We start from the raw sequence: 24,221 nt of genomic DNA on the forward strand, positions 1-24,221 counted from the left end.
TAATACGCAAATATACGAAAACCTAACTATCGAAGCACTCAGGTGAAACTAAATAATTCGCCCCTGATTAGGGACTTGTGACATGTCACAAAATCAGTTTACTTTCCGACGCAAACAAAAAAGCGACAACTGTGGCTATTAGATATTACATTTACGTGCAGAAACTCAAGAAACTAAACTATTAAAGCACACAGATGATACAATAAAACCCTCCGCCACACACTGTCAGGTGGCTTGCGGAGTATGGATGTAGATGTAGAACGCTCTGAAAAGCTGATCACTTGCATATCACAGCATCTTCTTCCTGTCGGTAAAATTTCGTGTCTGTAGCACATCACCTTCATGGTGTAGCAATTTTAATGGCCAGTAGTGTAGAACATTCACTTCTCCAGGTATGCAAAATGAGATGGATCACATGGATGAATAAAGTCACCTATAGTTTACCTTCTTCTTCATCTTTTCCCAAAATGTATGAAAGCAACCATTTGTTTTATTACTCCGTAGTTATGCATCTATTTATATGTGTCAATGACAGTGTTTTTGGGGTTTGGTGGTCAATTACTGTTATGAACTTTGAGCATATGAGACTATCTTGACAAAGATTTTTGTTGTACCTGAAACTACAGGAGTGCATGAAATGTTTTATTTATTTATTTATCATCTTTTTTTTGCATATAGTCCCCAACTGGTGACTTTTGCAAATGTCATAGCATTTTTATACAATTTTTGTACAAACAGTAGGAATTTGCAATTCACATGTACAAGAAGCCACTTACGGGTGATGCACTTGGCAATATATGATACAGTACTTCATAATGCAACATAAAGTTCTTACATATTTAGGTATTTGAATTTACAGCATGTTGTTACAAAAATAGTATATACTACAATCACCTCAGAATAGTACATTATATAGACAGAAGAGTTAGGCCTACATTTAAGAATAGCTACATTTTAATATCAGTATTCATTCAGTGAGTACAAAAATTTGAGAGTTACGAATGATTCCCTTTTGAATACTTTACCTTTGTGGCATCTTATAGCACTTGGCAGTCTGTTAAACCATATCTGGCCATTAATCCAACTATGATCTGTTTTCTTTAGTTTGGTTCTGTTTCTGAAGAAGCAGTCTTTTTATCTTGTGTTATGGGTATGCACATCAGAGCACTTACATTCATTATTTTTATGGTCCACAAAGATACGTTATTAATTTGTACAGACACAAGGAAAGGTTTTCCTACACAAATCTCTGTATCCTAGTCGATGCATGGTCCTGATTGCTCTTTTCTGCAGTGTTAGGATTCTGCTCATGTGTCTATCAGCAGCACATCCCCATACCTCTATTCCATAATTAATATATGCAAATATTGTCCCATAATAAGCAGCTTATAATGTTTGTTTAGAGACTAATTTTGATAGTTTGCTAATTAACTGCAGTGAACTGCTGATTTCAGAATGAGATTTTCACTCTGCAGCGAAGTGTGCGCTGATATGAAACTTCCTGGCAGATTAAAACTGTGTGCCGGACCGAGACTCGAACTCGGGACTTTTGCCTTTCGCGGGCAAGCGTTCTACCAACTGCAAACCTTGCAGAAATAGCACTCCTGAAAGAAAGGATACTGCGGAGACATGGCTTAGCCACAGCCTGGGGGATGTTTCCAGAATGAGATTTTCACTCTACCAGGAAGTTTGATATCAGCGAACACTCGGCTGCAGAGTGAAAAGCTCATTCTGGAAACATCCTCCAGGCTGCGGCTAAGCCATGTCTCCGCAATATCCTTTCTTTCAGGAGTGCTAGTTCTGCAAGGTGCGCAGGAGAGCTTCTGTTAAGTTTGGAAGGTAGGAGACGAGTTACTGGCAGAAGTAAATCTGTGAGGACGGGGCGTGAGTCGTGCTTGGGTAGCTCAGTTGGTAGAGCACCTGCCCGCAAAAGGCAAAGGTCCTGAGTTCGAGTCTCGGTCCGGCACACAGTTTTAATCTACCAGAAAGTTTCATATCAGCGCTCACTCCGCCGCAGAGTGGAAATCTCGTTCTGTAAACATTCCTCAGGCTGTGGCTAAGGCATGTCTCCGCAATATCCTTTCTTTCAGGAGTGCTAGTTCTGCAAGGTTCGCAGGGAGCTTCTGTTAAGTTTGGAAGGTAGGAGACAAGGTACTGGCAGAAGTAAATCTGTGAGGGCAGGGCGTTAGTCGTGCTTGGGTAGCTCAGTTGGAAGAGCACTTGCCCACAAAAGGCAAAGGTCCCGAGTTCGAGTCTCGGTCCGGCATACAGTTTTAATCTGCCCGGAAGTTTCAACTGCTGATTTATTGCACACAAAATTGATATGGTCTACCCATCTAAGATTTTCGTCTTGGTATATCCCCAAAAATTTACATTTGTCAGTGTCTACGTTTTTGATGCCACTTATATTATCAATGCAAGTTTGGTATGGATCATCAAGTTTAAATGGTAATAGCTGGGATTTGCTAATATTGACTTTTAGACCTTGATCATGGAAGTAAGTAGTTATTTGACTTAAGCCATCAGTTGCAGCCAATGTCAAGTCATTAGTTTCTTTGCAAATGAACAAAAGTGAGGTTTCATTTGCATAACTTACTAATTGGGAGTACAGAGATGCCTCTAAATCATTAATGTAGACCAGGAAAAGGGAAGGGTCCAATACGAGCCCTGAGGTACACCGTGTTTTACTGTTTCATAGCTGGATTGTGAATGTTTGATCTGATTATTAATTTCATAACTCAGGTTTGTACACTGCTTCCGATTGATTAGATAAGTGATCAGTAGTTGTATCGATGTGGCATTTACATTGTAAGTTTCCAATTTGCTTAGTAGTAACTCATGGTTCACCGAGTCAAATGCTTTAGAAAGGTCTAGAAATATCCCTGCTGTCTGCATTCCCTCATCCTGGGCATCATACACCTTGTGGAGAAATTTGGTAATTGCTGTAATGGTACTGTGATGCTTTATGAAGCCATGCTGTGTTTCTGCTAGTAAATTATCCCTTGTGAAATAATCAATAAGTTGTGTCAATAAAACAATTTCAAATATTTTACTGAAAATTGGTATTAGTGATATGGATCTGCAGTTTGATAGCTCTTCTTTTGATCCTTTTTTTTATGCACAGGTTTAACTGTACTTTTCTTCAATATATTTGGAAATGTGTGCTCCCTGATACTACTGTTGATCATATGGGTAATTATTCCAACTAATTCCTTATTGCATTTTTAATTATGATACTACTCAGTACATCCCAGCTAGATGAGGTCTTATTCTTTAAGTTATTTATTATTTTACCTATTTCCTCCACACTCACTTCCTTAAATTCAAATGCTGTTTCCAGCCTAGGGTAAGGCTTTACCATCTGAGTCAGACCTTTGTTATTAACTGCATTCACAGCTGAAGATATTAAATATTAATTAAATATATTGCAGATTTTATCTGGATCATTAATAAGGTTTCCTTTATGTTGGATTATGTTGGATTCTGTCAATCTGAGCATCTAACTTAGGGGTGGCTTTGCGATATCTATTTATTATATTCCATGAAGCCTTCCCTATATTTGTTGACTGAGCTATTTCCTTATCTAGGTTCTGTTTTCTTAAATTTGAGAGCTCTTCCTGAAATAGTTTTCTAGCTTGATTGTACTTAGCCTTAAATATTTGCAATTTAGTTGACTTATGTAGCACACTTGGGGCCTCGATATTTTGCCTGAGTTTAATCATGTAAGCAGGAAGAGTCAGTCTGGTGTTTTTTACATTTTGGTTGTGAGTTACTACTTTCTTAATTTCTTTCACTGGGCAGCAAAAATTAAGATATTGTAAAATAATATCATAAAAATTGGCCCATTTGAATTCAGACTCTTTTTGCTGAAGAACTAGTTGCCATTCCTCAGATGCTAGTTTACTTTTAAAAGCATTAATGTTTTTCTCTTTAAGCATTTTTTTATGTTCTATGATCTGAGTCCTTTCTTGGGTGCTTGTATGTTCATAGTCTACAAATTGAAAATTGTGATCTGAGTAGTGGAAGTCCACAGTTCTTAGAACTGTTAATTCTTTGCTGAAGTGACTGTTTAGTAATGTGACTGTCGCTATGAACATCCTGAGTTACAAATGTGAAATGTACTCCCAAGATGTTTTCCACTGCCCAGCTGAAAATCTGCCACGATGTTAGAATTTTAATTTCATATGAATGTTGCAAGCTTTCTTGTGCTGCCAACCTCTTGACTGTTCCTTTAATTCCATCACAAGGCACTTTTCCGTGAGCTGTTGCTAAAAAAATGCCATTCAGCCCCTATGCCACAATCAGCTTCATGAAAACATAGATGTAAAAAGTTTATCTGGTTTTTATTTTGTACTGAGCAGCAGCACCATCAGGAAAGTAATATATTTCTTTAGGTCTGAAGTGCTTCTTAATAAATCAATGAGCTTTTTCTGAAAGCAGTAGACAGCCATAGTGTTATATTCAAGACATGTGAAATAACAACATAAACCGAGACGCTCTGTTTCTGTTTCTCCTTTGTAGTACACAACAAATGGGTGAAGAGTGGTGTGCTGACTCATCCAGTGATAGCTCTGACCTCATATGACACCAAAAATGACTATTTCTCTGAAAAATCATAGTGTACAGCAAACTGGGAATCTTTTCTCTAATGTGTATCATAAATGAACTTCATTGATTTGCAATATAGTCATGAAGGACCAACATAGATGGCTTACTGGAAAACAAATTCATGAACTCTCTAGTTGATTTTTGTGATGTTTCCAATTTACACTTGTCCTCAGAAATCCACTGTCAGGAGGCGACACTGTCTATCAAGTTTTCTTGGAATGCCTTCTGAAGTATGGTCTCCATTTCCTTATTTCCTGGGCATGAATTACAGTCTCCCAACTGACAATTATTGACGGTGGATTGCACAGAACCTTTGCAAGACAAGGTTTATATGTCTGTATTTCTCCACTTGTTACAGATTTCAACCTCACTTTTTCAATCATAAGTTTAAAATTTTGGTAAATTGCACATACACACACTGTGTGTGTACCACAGGGACCTGATAGAATAAAGTTTTTAGGCCTGCCATAATATGTGTTGAAAGTTTCTGAAATCAAGTAGGAAAAATACAGAATTAAAAAAAAATCAATTTATGTCTGAATTCACCCCATATACTTTTAAATTTCGGACAGAGATTTTACAAACATGTGTGTCTGAAAGGCAAATATAGGTAGGTACAAATTAACAACTCATGATGTTCTACAGTGACACTGTGAGCTATTGTTGACACAGGAGTTTTGCATCACCCCAGTTCCCAGAATTTCTGAAGATAGACATTGACTGTGGATATATTATCACAGACACAGTCCCTTTGACTGTTTAGAGATGTCACTAAACTCACCCAAAAATGTAAACAACCATGCATGAGCAGTGCCTATTACACGGAGGGGGTCTGACAGCCGATCAGTTCCAATCATTCCACCAGGAAGGAGGTACACGGCTTGTGTTGTCTGTAGTTCAACCATGCTTAGATGGTCAATACCACAGCTCGATCTTGTCCCCACTGTTACTTTGTGCCAGGAAGGGCTCTCAACAAGGGAAGTGTCCAGGTGTCTCATAATGAACCAAAGCAATGTTGTTCGGATATGGAGGAGATACAGAGAGTAGGAACTGTTGATGACATGCCTCGCTCAGACTGCCCAAGGGCTACTACTGCAGTATATGATCACTGCCTACGGATTATGGCTTCGAGGAACCCTGACAGCAAATCCACCATGTTGAATAATGCTTTTCATGCAACCACAGGACATCGTGTTATGACTCCAACTGTGTGCAGTAGGTTGCATGATGCACAACTTCACTCTCTATGTCCATGGCGAAGTCCATCTATGCAACCATGACACCATGCAGTGTGGTACAGATGGGCCCAAAAACATGCCTAATGGACCGCTCAGGATTGGCATCATGTTCTCTTCACTGATGAATGTTGCATATGCCTTCAACCAGACAATCACTGGAGACATGTTTGGAGGCAACCCGGTCAGGATGAATGCCTTAGACACACTGTCCAACAAGTGCAGTAAGGTGGAGGTTCCCTGCTGTTTTTGGATGGCATTATGTGGGGCCGACGTCTGCCGCTGGTGGTCAAGGAAGGCGCCAAAACGGCTGTACAATTTGTGAATGCCATCCTCCGAAAATAATGCAACCCAAATCGGCAGCATATTGGCGAGGCATTCATCTTCATGGACGACAATTCACGTCCCCATCATGCACATCTTGTGAATGATTTCCTTCAGGATAACGACATCGCTCGACTAGAGTGGCCAACATGTTCTCCAGACATGAACCCTATTGAACATGCCTGGGATGGATTGAAAAGGGCTGTTTATGGATGACCTGACCCACCAACCACACTGGGGGATCTACGTTGAATCTCCATTGAGGAGTGGGACAATCTGGACCAACAGTGCGTTGCTGAACTTGTGGATAGTATGCTGCGATGAATATAGGCATTCATCAATGCAAGAGGGTGTGCTACTGGGTACCAGCGTGTACAGCAATCTGGACCATCACCTCTGAAGGTCTTGCTGTATGGTGGTACAACATGCAATGTGCGGTTTTCATGAGTAATAAAAAGGGCAGAAATGATGTTTATGTTGATCTCTATTTCAAGTTTCTGTACAAGTTCTGAAACTCTCAGAACCAAAGTGATGCAAAATTTTTTTTGATGTGTGTAGTTGTGGAATTTGCAATATGGTGTCATCCGTCTCACCTGACATAATTTGGGAAGGTGTTAATGTAGTAGATTTATTGCTTGTATGACATGACCTCATGTTGATGCCAAAATGAAACTTTCAGAGGTGTAAAGTATAGTGCAAGGAAATTTTGTAATTTTTTCCAAAATTTTAAAAATATGACTTTTTCAGAAAATTAAAATTTAAAATATATTTATATTTTTCAAAAAAAAAAAAAAATTAACTCTGCCATGTTGTGAATGAAATGAAAGCCCATCTAAAGAGCTTTAAAAAGACACATTTTGCAGGTCTGTATCTCATCTGGTTCTGGAGAAAATGACTATTTACTACTCTAGGGTGTACCAACTTTTAACAAAAATTTGAAAATCAATTTCTAATTAAACCACAAAAAAATTTGTATGGTTATCAAGCATAACTATGTAGGGACAGTAGGTACACCAAATTTCATCAAAATCTAAGACATCAAGGTAAATTTTTGTTCAAAATTGTGTTGATTTCAGATAGAACGATCCTGTAGTAGTTACTTACAGACACTAGTTGATCACAGTATTTTTAGGTTTTTAAAAATGCATTAGACATTCTCTTGAAATACAGGTTATACTGTCATGCCAGTGTGATAAAATCAATGAATGTAGCTTCATGTCAATCAACTGAGTTACAAATAGGTATTTTTGTTATGTGTACCATCTTTTGCTTATCCCATGTATGTTATATGATATTTGGTAATAATTTGAGAGCTGTAGAATAAGTGAAAGGTCAGACTTTGTAAATGTTTTGAAAATTTGTGAGAAATTCTAGTCCTAGTCCTTATTTGAATGAAGTAATTATGCTAATATAGTCAACATGTTGTCTATCATGTAATGAAGAAACTATGAATACTGATTTGTTATGCTCCAAATCTTGTTGGCATAACCAGTTTTATTAACTTGTATCAAAATTTTTCTCGCATTTTATGCTTTCAATCTTTTTGGGGTGTAAGGGGTAATTGTAATAAAACTGGTTATGGTGAGATAAATATACTAATCTTGAACCATATGAAATGACTGATTCCCGAGTCGAAGGCTCAAAAAACAGAAATCCATTACCAATACCTATACAAAAATATGTAAACATCAACATATATAAACACTTAATGTAATTATGGGGATGATTATGGACTTCTTAAAAAGATAAGCAATGATAAACAACTGTTTGTATTTTAATATAATAGAGGGAAACATTCCACGTGGGAAAAATATATCTAAAAACAAAGATGATGTGACTTACCAAATGAAAGTGCTGGCAGGTCGATAGACACACAAACAAACACAAACATACACACAAAATTCAAGCTTTTGCAACAAACGGTTGCTTCATCAGGAAAGAGGGAAGGAGAGGGAAAGACGAAAGGATGTGGGTTTTAAGGGAGAGGGTAAGGAGTCATTCCAATCCCGGGAGCGGAAAGACTTACCTTAGGGGGAAAAAAGGACAGGTATACACTCACACACACACATACACATATCCATCCGCACATACACAGATACAAGCAGACATTTGTAAAGACAAAGAGTTTGGGCAGAGATGTCAGTCGAGGTGGAAGTACAGAGGCAAAGATGTTGTTGAAAGACAGGTGAGGTATGAGCGGCGGCAAATTGAAATTATAAATTAGCGGAGATTGAGGCCTGGTGGATAACGAGAAGAGAGGATATACTGAAGGGCAAGTTCCCATCTCCGGAGTTCTGACAGGTTGGTGTTAGTGGGAAGTATCCAGATAACCCGGACGGTGTAACACTGTGCCAAGATGTGCTGGCCGTGCACCAAGGCATGTTTAGCCACAGGGTGATCCTCATTACCAACAAACACTGTCTGCCTGTGTCCATTCATGCAAATGGACAGTTTGTTGCTGGTCATTCCCACATAGAAAGCTTCACAGTGTAGGCAGGTGCTTTCACACGTGGCTCTGCCTTTGATCGTGTACACCTTCTGGGTTACAGGACTGGAGTAGGTGGTGGTGGGAGGGTGCATGGAACAGGTTTTACACTGGGGGCAGTTACAAGGGTAGGAGCCAGAGGGTAGGGAAGGTGGTTGGGGGATTTCATAGGGATGAACTAAGAGGTTACGAAGGTTAGGTGGACGGCGGAAAGACACTCTTGGTGGAGCGGGGAGGATTTCATGAAGGATGGATCTCATTTCAAATGAGAGTGTGTGTGCGAGTGTATACCTGTCCTTTTTCCCCCTAAGGTAAGTCTTTCCGCTCCCGGGATTGGAATGACTCCTTACCCTCTCCCTTAAAACCCACATCCTTTTGTCTTTCCCTCTCCTTCCCTCTTTCCTGATGAAGCAACCGTTTGTTGCAAAAGCTTGAATTTTGTGTGTATGTTTGTGTTTGTTTGTATGTCTATCGACCTGCCAGCACTTTCGTTTGGTAAGTCACATCATCTTTGTTTTTAGATATGTTTGTATTATAATTTTGAAATGTGTGTGACAAAGATGATTTTGCATAAATAGATCAATATGTGGTAGTATTTTCTTTGCTACATGTTGTCTTTGGGGAGTTAGTAGTGTGAATTTGAAGTGTGAGGATGGAGTACAGGTTATGTGTGTAGTGTTAGTAGTGTGGTGGTTAGTGTTTAACGTCCCGTCGACAACGAGGTCATTAGAGACGGAGCGCAAGCTCAGGTTAGGGAAGGATTGGGAAGGAAATCGGCCGTGCCCTTTCAAAGGAACCATCCCGGCATTTGCCTGAAACGATTTAGGGAAATCACGGAAAACCTAAATCAGGATGGTTGGAGACGGGATTGAACCGTCGTCCTCCCGAATGCGAGTCTGTAGTGTTAGTGCAGTGGTTGATGTTGATTTGTACTGTGAATTGAAATGACTGAGAATATATGTGTTCAACACCAAAAAGTCCTCCAGTGTTTATATTATTTAACGAAATGAACTCAAGCATCTTCTAGACCAGTATAAAAAGTTACATTTTAGAATGGACTACAAGACTGCAGTCTACAAGGAAGAATAATAATAAAAAATGAGTGCTATGAAAAGTGTTTATTCAGATTCTAACACCTCTACCTCCCTCTGCAGTGTGTCTCTATCTCAGTGTGTCAAGTGCTGTGAAAACATGACCAGCCACCCAAATTATTAACTTACTTCAAAATTAATACATAGACTTTGAGCTATGAGAGGGTGATGACAGTCAGAAACTCCATTTGACACACTGAAATCCAGCACCTGTACAACATAATAGATGCATGTTTGCAACCCTGCATTCAACATTTTGGTGGTTACCCGCTGGTTATTAATGTACCAGCATTTCATATTTGAAATGGCTTTCTCTTGCTTACATTAACCTGCAACCTTGAAATTTTAATCACTTAGATATGACACCTAGCAAAATGTATTCCCGAAATTTCATTACTCTGCGTTAACTATTTTTTGGTGTTGTGATTTTTTTTCCATCAGTGTATGTGCCACTACTTGAAGACAGTCTCAGGCAAAAAATGCATTTCATATAAATAATGAGAATGTGAGTGATTATGGTGTATTCGTCATTGCAGTAACGTAAAATATTCTGATTTGTTCATTTAAAACTGGTTCAGAGAAGTGACAATGGAGTTACAATGCAGATTTCATACTTAAAGTACAGGGTTATTACAAATGATTGAAGCGATTTCACAGCTCTACAATAACTTTATTATCTGAGATATTTTCACAATGCTTTGCACACACATACAAAAACTCAAAAAGTTTCTTTAGGCATTCAAAAATGTTCGATATGCGCCCCTTTAATGATTCGGCAGACATCAAGCCGATAATCAAGTTCCTCCCACACTCGGCGCAGCATGTCCCCATCAATGGGTTCGAAAGCATCGTTGATGCGAGCTCGCAGTTCTGGCACGTTTCTTGGTAGAGGAGGTTTAAACACTAAATCTTTCACATAACCCCACAGAAAGAAATCGCATGGGGTTAAGTCGGGAGAGCGTGGAGGCCATGACATGAATTGCTGATCATGATCTCCACCACGACCGATCCATCGGTTTTCCAATCTCCTGTTTAAGAAATGCCGAACATCATGATGGAAGTGCGGTGGAGCACCATCCTGTGGTACGTTTAGCTCCCTGCTTGCTTTATTCGTCGACTTCCGCGGGCTACGTGTGAAACTTGCCCGCACGCGTTCAACCGTTTCTTCGCTCACTGCAGGACGACCCGTTGATTTCCCCTTACAGAGGCATCCAGAAGCTTTAAACTGCGCATACCATCGCCGAATGGAGTTAGCATTTGGTGGATCTTTGTTGAACTTCGTCCTGAAGTGTCGTTGCATTGTTATGACTGCCTGATGAGAGTGCATTTCAAGCACGACATACGCTTTCTCGGCTCCTGTCGCCATTTTGTCTCACTGCACTCTCGAGCGCTCTGGCTGCAGAGACCTGAAGTGCGGCTTCAGCCGAACAAAACTTTATGAGTTTTTCTACGTATCTGTAGTGTGTCGTGACCATATGTCAATGAATGGAGCTACAGTGAATTTATGAAATCGCTTCAATCATTTGTAATAGCCCTGTATATAAGAATGTCTGCATTTTGTCTAAAGGACATTGTCTCCCTCAATTCATATTTTGATATTTATTTCATGCTTGGATAACTGATAAGCAGAAGCTGACAGACTACTTACCTCTTGCCAGTGCATCTGAACAATCCCATTAAGTCTTGTAGGTTGGTACACATAAGAACCAGGACCACAAATAGAAAAATGTATATCTGTAATAATATATCGCTGAGTTCTTGATTTTATGCTAAATATGCATAGATTTTCAGTCTTGATTTTGAAGATTTTAGCTAGTTTTTCTTGAAGTAAATCTCCTTTACTCTTGTTGGGAAAATCTGTCTGCAGAACAACAATATGTTATTGTAAGATAAATTTTAAAATATATTAAATAAATGTTCATTCAAAAGGCTCACACTGAAAGTTAAGGTAAGATTGATACTTGTTTATCTAACATTAAAGGAAAAAATAAAATGATTTTAATTACTGATGGGGAATATCCAGTCAGTTCTATGATTTTCAGTAATGTGCAATTATTAGAAGTAGTGGAAGGGACTCGACTGATATGCTGTTGCCAACAATGAAGGTGAAATAAGAGCAGTTCTGTACTATGACTTTTTGCGATTCTATAGTGAGTTGAAGCACAAATTCCTTTGAGTGATTGTATTAAGTATTGGGAACACCAAAGAAAATGTGTTATATGAGAGTGGTTTGAAAAGTTCTCGGAACGGAATAAAAAAAAGTACTTACATCACTGAAACTTTTTTTGTTTATCAATGTAGTCTCCTTGTAGATTAATGCACTTGGTCCAACAATGTTCCAGTGCCTTGATCTCATCTCGAAAATGAGTTTCCTCCAGGCCTGCAAAATAGTTGTCAACTCCGGCTATCAATTCTTCATTTGAAGTGAATCTTTGGCCACCAAGAAAAATTGTCTGTTTTGGGGAGAGATGGAAGTCTGATGGAGCCATACAGGTGAATAAGGCACATGTGGCAACAATTCATAACTTAGTTCGTGTAATTTTGCCATGGCAATGGCATAGGTGTGCAGGTGCACACTGTCTTGAAGGAAGCTGACTTTCTTCCTTGCTAATCCTGGCCTTTTTTTGCATATCTTTTGTCGCAATTTGTCCAGGAGTTAAGCATAGTATTCTCCAGTAATTGTTTGCCCAGTGGGGAGATAGACTACAAACAGAATTCCCTTCGCATCCCAGAACACTGATGCCATGACCTCTCCTGCCGAAGGAATTGTCTTTGATTTCTTTGGTGGCGGAGAATCAGCACGTTTCCACCGCTTTTCCCCAATATTCTTCAGCCTGTAGTGCACCCAAGTCTCATCTGTGATCACAAACCAGCACAAAAAATCTCTTTAGTTTCTCCTAAAATGGGCCAAACTTTGTTCCGATATGTCCATTCTCATGTGTTCTTGACCCAGCGCCAAGAGCCATGGCACCCATCCTGCAGATAATTTTTTCATTTCTAATTCTTCAGTTAAAATGTGATGTACCCTTTCAGATGACATCTGGCAAGTGTGAGCAATTTCACGCACTTTCAATCGGTGATCCTCCATGACTATATTGTGCACTTTCGCAATGATTTCTGGAGTAGTGACACATCATGGCCGACCACTGTATGGATCACCACCCAAGCTCTCCTGACCAAATTTAAATTCATTTGTCCACTTGGCAACAGTTGCATATGAAGGAGCAGAGTCCCTCAGTGTACTCTGGAAATTGGCATGAATGTCCTTTGCTTTAATACATTTCTTCATGAAGTACTTAACCACTGCTCGAATCTCAATTTTTTTCATCTTCGTTAATCACTATGTGGGAACAACAACAGAGCCACATCACCACCACAGCTCTCTCGCAAGAGTACTTATGTGGCACATGTTTACAGGCAACAGTCGAATGAATATTGAACAACTCACTGCACTAGTGCTGACCTCTCATGGCGATTCTGAGAACTTTCCAAACCACCCTTGTATGTTGGGAGAAAAGAATGTCTCCCATGTTTTACATTTTTCTCTTAGCTATTCTGATTTTACTACCTTACACATCAACAGCTATTTCTATTTTATCTTTATGGCATATGTGTCCTGCTCTATAAAAATTTACAGGACACACTTCTTACCAGGAAGATCCACTGTCAATACTACTTCACTCTCTAACCAATATGGAGTTTAGAATCAAACAATGGGAAATCCTGAATGGAATAACAACACTTTGATAGGTCAGGCGCTAATTGAAACAAAGAGAGGCGATGAAGTGGGTGGCAGTAAAGTCCATCAGCCATCAAAAACAGAGCCTACACACATTCACATAAGCAAAGCTCACACACACATACCACAGTCATCTCCAGGAACTAAGAACTGAGTTGGAATTCTGTCAACAGAAACTTAGAGATTTAATTATAGCTGTGAAGGCTGACAGTTAATGTCATAAATAGCAAAGAAATGACTCTGTATCAGTTTCACGCCAAGAAAATGGATGATATATGCATCCAGATTTTCCCTAAAAAACACTTCTCCCATAAGTGTGAAGAGGGCAAGTAGGATATCCACAAGAATAGTATACATTTCCTTAACATGGCACAGCAGTAACCACAGACTTATGTATTTGTTCATGCATTCCTCAACTTTTGAACACAGTCCAGAAATATGAGAAAGGAACTCTGCATAGACTGAAAGACATAAGTGAAAACAAGGCCCCTGGAGTAGATGACACTCTCTCAGAATTGCTGATATCCTTGGGTTAGCCAACCACAGCAAAAATATTCCACCTGGTGTGCCAGATATATGCAATCGGCAAAATATCCTCTGATTTCAAGAAGAATTCCAGTTCCAAAGAAAGCAGATGACGACATGTGTGAATATTACTCAACTATCAGATTAATAAGTCCTGTTTGCAAAATACTGACACAAATTATTTAGAGAAGAATGAAAAACTAACAGAAGCTAACTCTGGGGAATTTCAGTTTGAGTTCCAGAGAAATATTGGAATATGCCAAGCAATACTGATGAATATAGATTAAGGAGAGGCCACTTTACATTTACATCATTTGTAGAACATTTTTGCTGATGTTGTTGGGGTACAATCTCTGAAATTTTTAAGGTAGCAGGGATAAAACACTGAGAGCCAGTAGTGATTTACGTCTTGTACAGAAACCACAGCTATTACAAAAGGCAGAGAGCAAGGAAAAGAAGCAGTGGTTGAGAAGGGAGTGAGGGATGGTTGTAGCATTTCTCCAATATTATTCAGCCTTTACACTAAGCAAGAAATAAAGGAAGCCACAGAAAAATCTGGAGAGTGAATTAAATTCAAGAAGAGTAAATACAAACTTTGAGGTTTTTTGATAACATTGTAATTCTTTCAGCAGCAGTTGAATAGAATGGACAGTGTCTTGAAAGGAGGATGCAAGCTGATCATCAACAAATGCAAAACAATGATAATGGTACATGGTCAAATTAAATCAGACAATGCTGAAGGAATCAGATTATAAAATGAGACACTACAAGTTAGTAGATGAGTTTTGCTACTTGGGCAATAAAATAAATAATTTTGGCCAAAGTAAAGAGGATATGAAATGCAGGCTGGTAACAGCAAGAAAAGTGTTTCTGAAGAAGAGAAATTTGCTAACATCAAATATAAATTTAAGTGTGAGGAAGCCTTTTCTGAAAGCATTTGTTGGGAGTGTAGTCATGTACAGAAGTGAAATGTGGATGATAATCAGTTTAGATGAGAAGAGACTAGAGGCTTTTGAAATGTGGTACTACAGAAAAATGCTGAAGATCAGAAGGACAGATCAAGTAACTAATGAGGTGGTAATCAATAAAATTGGGGAATAAAGAAATTTGTGGTATATATTTTATAAAAGAAGGTATCAGTTGATAAGACTCATTCTGATATGTCAAGAATTGTTTGGTACTGGAGGGAAGTGTGTGTGTGTGTTTGTGTGTGTGTGTGTGTGTGTGTGTGTGTGTGTTGAGGAGGGAGATACTGCAGAGAGACCAAGAGATGAGTACAGTAAGCAAGTCCAAATGGATGTGGGTTGCAATAGTTATTCCTAGCTGAAAAGGCTTGCACAGGATAGATTAGTGTGGACAGCTGCATAAAACCAGTCTTCAGACAGAAGAACACAACATATCTATATATTTGTAAAAAAATAGTAATGTTTGGTTTTATTATGATTTTTTTTTACTTTGCTATAAGATCATAAATCCTGTTTCTCATATATGATGCACTATGCTTCCTTATATTTGCACATGGTTGCTATTTGATGGAGTTACATTGAATGTAACATATTTTGTAGTACTAATGTTTTAATCAGCTTTTGAACACGGAATAAACTATGGGTGAAGATAATACACAGAACAGATAAAGCAGAAAATTATGACCAATCACAAATATATAAAATTAAATGTAGCAGTTGTAACATGTCCTACACCAGACAAACAGGACAAAAATTTACAAGATTTAAAGTACATATAAACAAAAGTGAACGCAGATTCTCCATATTTAGTATGTATCTACAAGAAAATTGACACAGTACAGTGGACATAAACACTAATATACATGTGCATTATGAAGGAAATACAAATCCACACACATTTGGCAAAAAATCTAGCATACACTGTGTGACCAAAAGTACCCGGACACCCCCAAAAACATACGTTTTTCATATTAGGTGCATTGTGCTGCCACCTAACGCCAGGTACTCCATATCAGCAACCTCAGTAGACATTAGACATAGTGAGAGAGCAGAATGGGGCGCTCCGTGGACCTCGTGGACTTCAAAAGTGGTCAGGTGATTGGGTGTCACTTGTGTCATACATATGTAAGTGAGATTTTCACACTCCTAAACATCCCTAGGTCCACTGTTTCCAATGTGATAGCAAAGTGGAAATGTGAAGGGACATATACAGCACAAAGGTGTACAGGCCAACCTCATCTGTTGACTGACAGAGACTGCAAACATTTGAAGATGGTCATAATGTGTAATTGGCAGACATCTATCCAGACCATCACACACGAATTCCAAACTGCATAAGGATCCACTGCAAGCACTATGACATTTAGGCAGGAGATGAGAAAACTTGGATTTCATGGTCGGGTGGTTGCTCATAAGCCACACATCACGCCAATAAATGCCAAATGACATCTAGCTTGGTGTTAGGAGCATAAACATTGGACAATTTAAACAGTGGAAAAATGTTGTATGGAGTGACGAATCACGGTGCACAGTGTGGTTATCCAATGGCACGGTGTAGATATGTATGGCGAATGCCCGGTGAACGTCATTTGCCAGTGTGTGTAGTGCCAACAGTAAAATTTGTAGGTGGTGGTGTTATAGTGACGTTTTTTTCAGGGAGGGGGCTTGCACCCCTTGTTGTTTTGCATGGCCCTCTCACAGCACAGCCCTACACTGATGCTTTAAGCACCTTCTTGCTTCCCACTGTTGAAGAGCAATTTGGGGATGGCGATTGCATCTTTCAACACGATCTACCACCTGTTCATAATGCACGGCCTGTGTCAGAGTGGTTACACAATGATAACATCCCTGTAATGGACTGGCCTGCACAGAGTCCTGACCTGAATCCTATAGAACACCTTTGGATTGTTTCGGAATGCCGACTTCATGCCAGGCCTAACCGACCTACATTGATACCTCTCCTCAGTGCTGCACTCCATGAAGAATGGACTGCCATTCCCCAAGAAACCTTCCAGTACCTGATTGAACATATGCCTGCGAGAGTGGAAGCTGTCATTAAGGCTAAGGGTGGGACAACACCATATTGAATTCCAGTATTACCGATGGAGGGCGCCATGAATTTCCAAGTCATTTTCAGACAGGTGTCTGGATCACATAGAGTATAAAAGGAACAAACAGAATTCAGAAAAAAATTATACTGAGAACTTTGACAAAGGTCTTATTAGTAACAGATAATTTGGAATAAAAGAAAATCTTACATTTTACAAATGAAATAAATCAATTTCCACTAAAGATATAAATTACATCATATCTGAGAAGAAAAAAATTGTGTAATGTAGAGAGGTCGAGGGGTATTAGCTGATACGTAAGGACATTTTACATTCTATGTGGAGGCACAAAATCTTTGAGAATGAAACCACTGCTATGATAAAACATGTTTAACATTGTCATTATCTTTGAGTTACTGCACAGCTTTAATGGTCTTGGGATTTTTCACTGCCCATTTGAAACCCTAACATTTCATTTTGAAGATTTCAGGCTAACCACCAAGCCTTGTAACAGTAACAGTCTTGTCTAAAAAGTACTTTTGCAAGCAATCATGGACAACATGTCTTAAAAAGACTCAACTCTCTCATTTGCGTGCTCTGATATCAGAGTGTGTGGGACAAAACCTTGCACACAGCTTCCACTTGCTGAAATCTTCACCCCTGATTGACAAAACCAATATTTTGGAGTGTTGAGTGTTTCTTCCTTCATTGTCTCCTTTTTCTCACAAAACAGTTTGTTGCATAATAAACAAACTGTCAAATTCAGTGCTGGGACGCTATATGTATTCCAAATCAAACCAAATGTCTTTGTCACTGAAAAATCAGCTCTACAGCCAAATTTAACTGCTATCTATTGTTCCTCCTCATCACTCACTCACTCTCTCTCTCTCTCTCTCTCTCTCTCTCTCTCTCTCACACACACACACACACACATACACACACCATACTTTGTGTGTAAAATGAAAGACTTGCTCAGCCATCAGCAATGTTTGGTGATAATGACTAGGCTGTTTGGAGTTCTCACCTGAACCTGACTGTTATGAATTTTGGAATCCTGACATCATATTAGATACAACTATTTCCATTCCCAGAAGTTCCCTTGATGACATAATTGACATTTTGTAGGAAAACTTCTATCACTGAATCACAAGTTTGCCTGAGATAAAAAGTAGGTACAGACACAACTAAAATAAATAGCTAACCCAAGGAAGAATTGTATCTACATACACAAATGCCATAATGGAATTATTAGAATATAGGAGTTATGATAGAATGAATTTGAAGGAATGCACATTTCTATGAGGCTTTAATTATAAGAAATCTGAATTTTTGGCTTTTTACATACAATTAATTTATTTCAACTGTCAGTAAGCACATTCTATTGCTATAAGAAATAAATGAAATATTTGGCAAATATCTCCTAAACACTTATTTTATATCAATTTTAATAAAGATTTTCTGGTCAACTCAACACTGTTTTATTTAAAATAGCCAATAATTGCCGTAATTTGTGCTCTTCACATGTCAGTAAATATTACAGTGCTCTGTGATTCCTTCTACTATGGCCAGGCCAGTCTCCTAACCACTGCTGCTGCTGGTACATATACCTGTGGCCAGCATGTTGCCCTACTCTTGGCGTCACCTGTTGAACATTCCATGTGATTACTAAGATTGGTAGACCCCAACAGCAACATGCCAATTTGTACGCATGTCAGATGACAACAGCAGCATGTCACTCTTTGTATACACTAGACTCTAGTGGGCTCCACTAGAGGCATCAGCAGCAGCTGCCAGTAGTGTATGCATCTGGCCATGGCACTATGAATATGATACTACATTGCATCATCACATCACATGACACCCCACGGAAATCTTTCTACTGGATTATTTAAGACACTGTGTGATTGCTCCTTGACAGCATTCACACATGCTCCGGGTTCTACTCTGACTGCCCCCTGTATCTCATCTATCAGTACCATTTACTAGCAGCAGTTCCAGCACAGCCGAGAATTCTGACCAGACATAAACCCTGAGTAGCCTAGGATTGCAATTGGACTTGAACCTAGGCACTGGCCACAGCTGCCTAGGACATCATCACTTGGCGAAGCCACCCTTGTGTTCTGTGAACTGCTGTTGCTGCGGGCACAAGTCTCCCATCAACCACTAATGCACTGCCAACATTACACCTGCCAGTCTGCACCCACCGTATCTGGATGCCATCTAGGACCTTGATCAGTTTCTGACCCTGTACCTTGAGCTGGATTCCAGCTGAGAGACTTAAGCATTCAACCAGAAGTGACTATTATTTTCTATTTCACTCCAGAACTGTGAACTGCTGATTTATGTGTTCATTAATAAATGTGTAACTTTCATTGTTCCCTGGAAGCTGACATTATTACTTGCAGTCCTTGCCAGCAAATATGGACCCTTTAATTGGCAATAAGACAGTCTAGCTCCACAGCAATGCACCAGTTGGCAGTGGGGCTGTTGACTGCAAACCCACACACCTCACTTCACTCACCCCCCGCTGTCCAGCCTGGTGGTTGCCATCCACTGTCCATGGCAATGCTGCTAGTGTTTTTGGCTGGAAGCCTGCACCTATGGCTAGCCTTCCTTCTGAGGATGCTCAGCACCCTGGACTTCACCTACCACTGGTGACGAGGATTCCATTGGCATTCTTAGCTCTCTGATCAGGCGTTGTCATCTCCAGACTTGGCTGCAGCCATGTCCTCCTCAAAAGTTGCATCATTGCACCTCTAGTGGTTGCTGTTGGTTTGAGCCCTCATCTCCCATTGTCTGCCGGCACTGTGCTGACATTCCACTGACGAGCCAGTGTCTGCCCCTCCTGAAAGAATTAGATCCCACACTGCACTTCCTGGTTGCCATGTTCCTTGTCTTCACACATGACCCTGTCACTGCCTTTTCCCCAGGACTTTGGGCTCATATTCTCAGCATTTGGAACTGCTCTTCTGCTATGGCTCTCTCTGCTACCAGCATGGCTCTCACCAACACTGGCGTGGATTTTCCATTCCACTTCTGGCACAGCTTTTCATTCCACCATGCAAGGCTTCTTCTCTCACCAGCATGGTCCCTTACTTGGTTCAACGCCACCTTCCAGACAGGTCTTCAGTTTTCCATTTTTATGCCTATTCAGTTTTTGTGCCTCTGGTTTGTTTAGCTGTCGGCATGGCACCTTTACCTGATACAACACCTCCTTCAGGATGGTTCATTGTGTTCATTTTCTGTGCCTCAACTGTGCATTGATCTTCCACTCTTCTTTCAGTACCATTTTCTGTGCAATTTTCCAGTGTGATTCTTCCTTCTGTGACACCTCCAACAGCTTGTTTTTCTGGCGCATTCACATCCTGGGCCCATTCTTCCGGTGCTTAAGGCGCGCCCACTGCCCAAGGGCCCCATCTGTGCTTGACTGGACATCTCCATTTTCCCTTTGGCCATGCTTGATGGTGTCATGGCATTCCTGGGAGCTGCCATCAGTTGACCTTCCTGCCCACCTGCTGCCAATGTATCACTGGACCTTCTGCTCTGATTGAACCAGTCAGTACCTCAGCACCTCTGCCATCTTTTTAAAAGGAAGGGAGTATTGGGGCTGGGCCACTCAGCTGACAATTGCCACAGTCACTGCCAATGCAAACACCAGTGATCAGCTGGAACTTGTCAAAGCCAGCCACAGGTGGGCAAACACACTGAGTGATTACTAAAATTGGCAAACCCCAGAAACAGCATGCCTATCTGTGAATGTGCCAGATAACAACAGCAACACATTGCTCTGTGTACATACAAGGTTCCAGTAGGCTCCACTAGAGGCATCAGCAATGCACTCATCCAACCAGAGCACTATGTGCATGACACTACAGTGCATCCCTGCATCACATGACACCTCACAGAAATCTTTCCACTGGATTATTTAAGATGCTATGCAACCACTACTCAACAGCAATCGCTCATGCTCTGGGCCCTACACTGTCTATGGACTGTAGCTCATTTATCAACAGCATTCACCAGTAGCATTTCCAGCGCAGCCCAGGATTCTGACTGGATGTTGACCCAGTGCAGCCTTGGACTCCAACTGGACTTCCAACCTAGACACTGGCTGGACACCACTTAGGACATCATCATCTGACTGAACTGTCAGCATTCTTGCATCCCATCAGCCACTGTTGGTTGAAATATGAGTCTCCCATCAGCTGCTGGCACTCTGCTGGTGCCCCATCAGCTAACCTATGCTGACTACTTATCACCCAGTATGTCATTGTGTGGTGAAGCCCGCCTGCACCTTCATGTCTCAGCAGACACTATGGTTTGACCATGAGTCTTCTATCAGCTGCTAGCAATCTGATGATGTCACACTGACCGATCCAGATACCATCTAGAACTTTGACCAGACACTGATGTAGAATCTCCAACTGGATGCCAGTTGAGAGACTAACATTCTGTCAGAAGTGGCTATTATTTTTTTTCACATCAGAGCTGAGAACTGTTCAGTTGTTTGTATACCAATAACTGCATTTCTTTCACTGTATCCTGGAAACTGACTTTATTTTATGAGCTGTGGCACCATATAAGGCCACTTCACCTTCAAATGGCTATTGTTTTGTTATTGTCCATTTTCATCAAATATATACACAAAAAAAGGAGTTTTGAAGTCCTATGACAATCTTGGTATTTGCTTTCCTGATTATCTGTTGTTGCCTATACCTTCAAGTATTTAACACCTTTGCTTTCTCTTGAAAAACAACACGCAATTTTCATCCATTCACTATGAAGATAAATTTTAAATTTATTTTTTCCTTTTTGGCCATGGAGAAAGGTACACGAGCCTAACTAAAACTGTGATTGAGCTGAACAGGATTCTAAGAAGTAAAACTAACAGTAGGTATAGGACGTTGTATACAAGGAAGAGACTTGGAGACACTGGAAGATTTCAGACTGATGGTATAATCTTAAGACAGAGATTTTGAAATAAATATTGTAAACTGCAAAACATTTCAAGGTGTAGTTGTGGATTCTGACCGTAATTTATTGGTTATGAAATGCAAGTTAAAAATGAAAACAATTCCAGCAAAATAGAAAATTGAGGAGATGGGACCTGAATACCCCATAGGATGATGGAAGTTTTAAAGGGAGTATCACGCAATAACTGACTGAAACAGGGCAAAGAAATACAATACAAGAGGAATGGATACATTTAAGAGATGAAATAGTGGAGGCAACAGAGGATCAAATAGACAAACAGAGGAGACTCACCAGAAATTCTTGGAAAACACATGAGATACTGAAATTAACTGATAAAGTAGAAAATGTAAAAAATGAAGCAGACAAATGAGAACAGAGGTGTCTAAAACAAGGGACTGAAAGAAACTGCAAATTTGGCTAAGCAGCAATGGCTAGAGGACAAGTGAAAAGCTTTAGAAACATACATGAGTTATGGAAAAATAGAAATTAAAGATATCTCTGGAAAAAAGAGAAGCAGCTGTATTAACATCAAGAACTCAAATGGAAAATCCACCTATCAGAAAATTAGAGAAACCTTTGGAAAGAGAGAGAGAGAGAGAGAGAGAGAGAGAAGCAGCTGTATGAGTATCAAGAGTGCAGACAGAAAGCCAGTACTACACAAAGAATGGAAAACTTAGAGGTAGAAGGAATACACAGAAGCTCTGTACAAGCAAAATGAATTTCAAGACAGTGCTATAGAAAATGAAGAGAAAGTTAATAAGAGGACATGGGAAACATCATGCTGAAAGAAGACTTTGACAGAACATTAAAAGGCCTAAGATGAAACAAGGCTACTAGAGAAAATTATATTCCCTCAGAAATACTGAGATCCTTGGGAGAGCCAGCCTTGAACAAATTATTGTACCTGGAGTGCAAGATATAAGAGAGAGGCAAAATAGCCTCATACTTCAGGAAGAATGTTATAATTGAAATTCAAAAGAAAGCAAGTGCTGACAGATGTGAATGTTACCAAATAATCATTTTAATAAGTCTTGGTTGTAAAATTCTAGCACGAATAATCTATAAAATACTGATAAACTTGTTGAAACAGACCACAGGGAAGATCATTTGGGTTCTGGAGAAATGCAGGAATAAGCGAGACAATACTGAGAGTAAAACTTTATGTAGAAAGGCAAACCTACATTTATAGCATTTGTTGGTTAAAAAATAAATAAATAAATTCACAATGTTGTGTATAATACAATTTGTGTAACAAAATTGTGAAAAGGAAAGTTGCTACTCACCATATAGTGGAGATGCTGAGTTGCAGATAGGCACAAAAAAAAGACTGTCACAAAGATAGCTTTCGGCCAGTAAGGCTTTTGTCAAAATTAGATGACTAACACACCAACACACACACTCCTGAAAATGCAACTCACACACACATGACTGGAGTCTCAGGCAACTGAGACCACACACAAATTTAAATGTTAGGAAGTCTTTCCTGGAGTATTTGTCTGGATTGTATCATTGTAGAGAAGTGAGATGTGGGCAGTAAATAGTTCAGACAAGAAGAGAATAGAAGCTTCTGAAATGTGATGCTAAAGAAAAATGCTGAACACTAGATGGGTAGCTCAAATCTCATGAGGAGTTACCAAGCTGAATTGGGGAGAAAAGAGGTGTATGACACAATCTGACTACATGAAGGAATTGATTTATGTAAACACAATCAACAATATAACATAGGAATCAGCTTAATTTTTCAAGGAACTCTTGATAGAATGGAAGGAGTGACCCATGAGGAAACTCTTCAATTTGGTTTGAAAGTGCATGGATTACTGCTAAGCTTTTTGAATTCTTGTGGTAGCTTACTGAAAATGAATGCAGCAATATGCACCACACCTTCCTGCACAAGAGTCAAGGAAGTGCAATCCAAATGTACATTAAATTTCTTCCTGGTATTAGCTGAGTGAAAGCTGCTAATTCTTGGGAATAAGCTGACATTGTTACAAGATATGACAGTAAATAATATACTGTATACATTGAGAGGCCAATGTCAGAATACCCATACTAATGAACAGGGGTCGAGAAGAGCTTCGTGAACTTAATGCACTTATTGCCCGAACTACCCGTTTCTGAGCCAAAAATATCCTTTGAGAATGGGAAGAGTTACCCCAAAATATAATAACTTATGACATATGCAAATGAAAATAAGCAAAGTAGACTATGTTTGGGTCAAACTACACTT

At 39.6% G+C, this 24,221-nt stretch overlaps 1 protein-coding gene across 1 annotated transcript in view; it reads right to left on the bottom strand.

Annotated features, from left to right (window-relative positions):
• Nucleotides 1-24,221, bottom strand: part of LOC126092653 (neural-cadherin-like) — a 314,704-nt gene that overhangs the window by 165,922 nt on the left and 124,561 nt on the right. The window contains exon 13 of the mRNA XM_049908375.1: nt 11,392-11,604. Coding sequence (XP_049764332.1) covers nt 11,392-11,604 — 213 coding nt within the window. The remainder of the gene's footprint in view (nt 1-11,391; nt 11,605-24,221) is intronic.

This window comes from Schistocerca cancellata, chromosome 7 (genome assembly GCF_023864275.1).
Source record: "Schistocerca cancellata isolate TAMUIC-IGC-003103 chromosome 7, iqSchCanc2.1, whole genome shotgun sequence".
In the NCBI taxonomy this organism is placed as follows: Eukaryota; Metazoa; Arthropoda; class Insecta; order Orthoptera; family Acrididae; genus Schistocerca; species Schistocerca cancellata.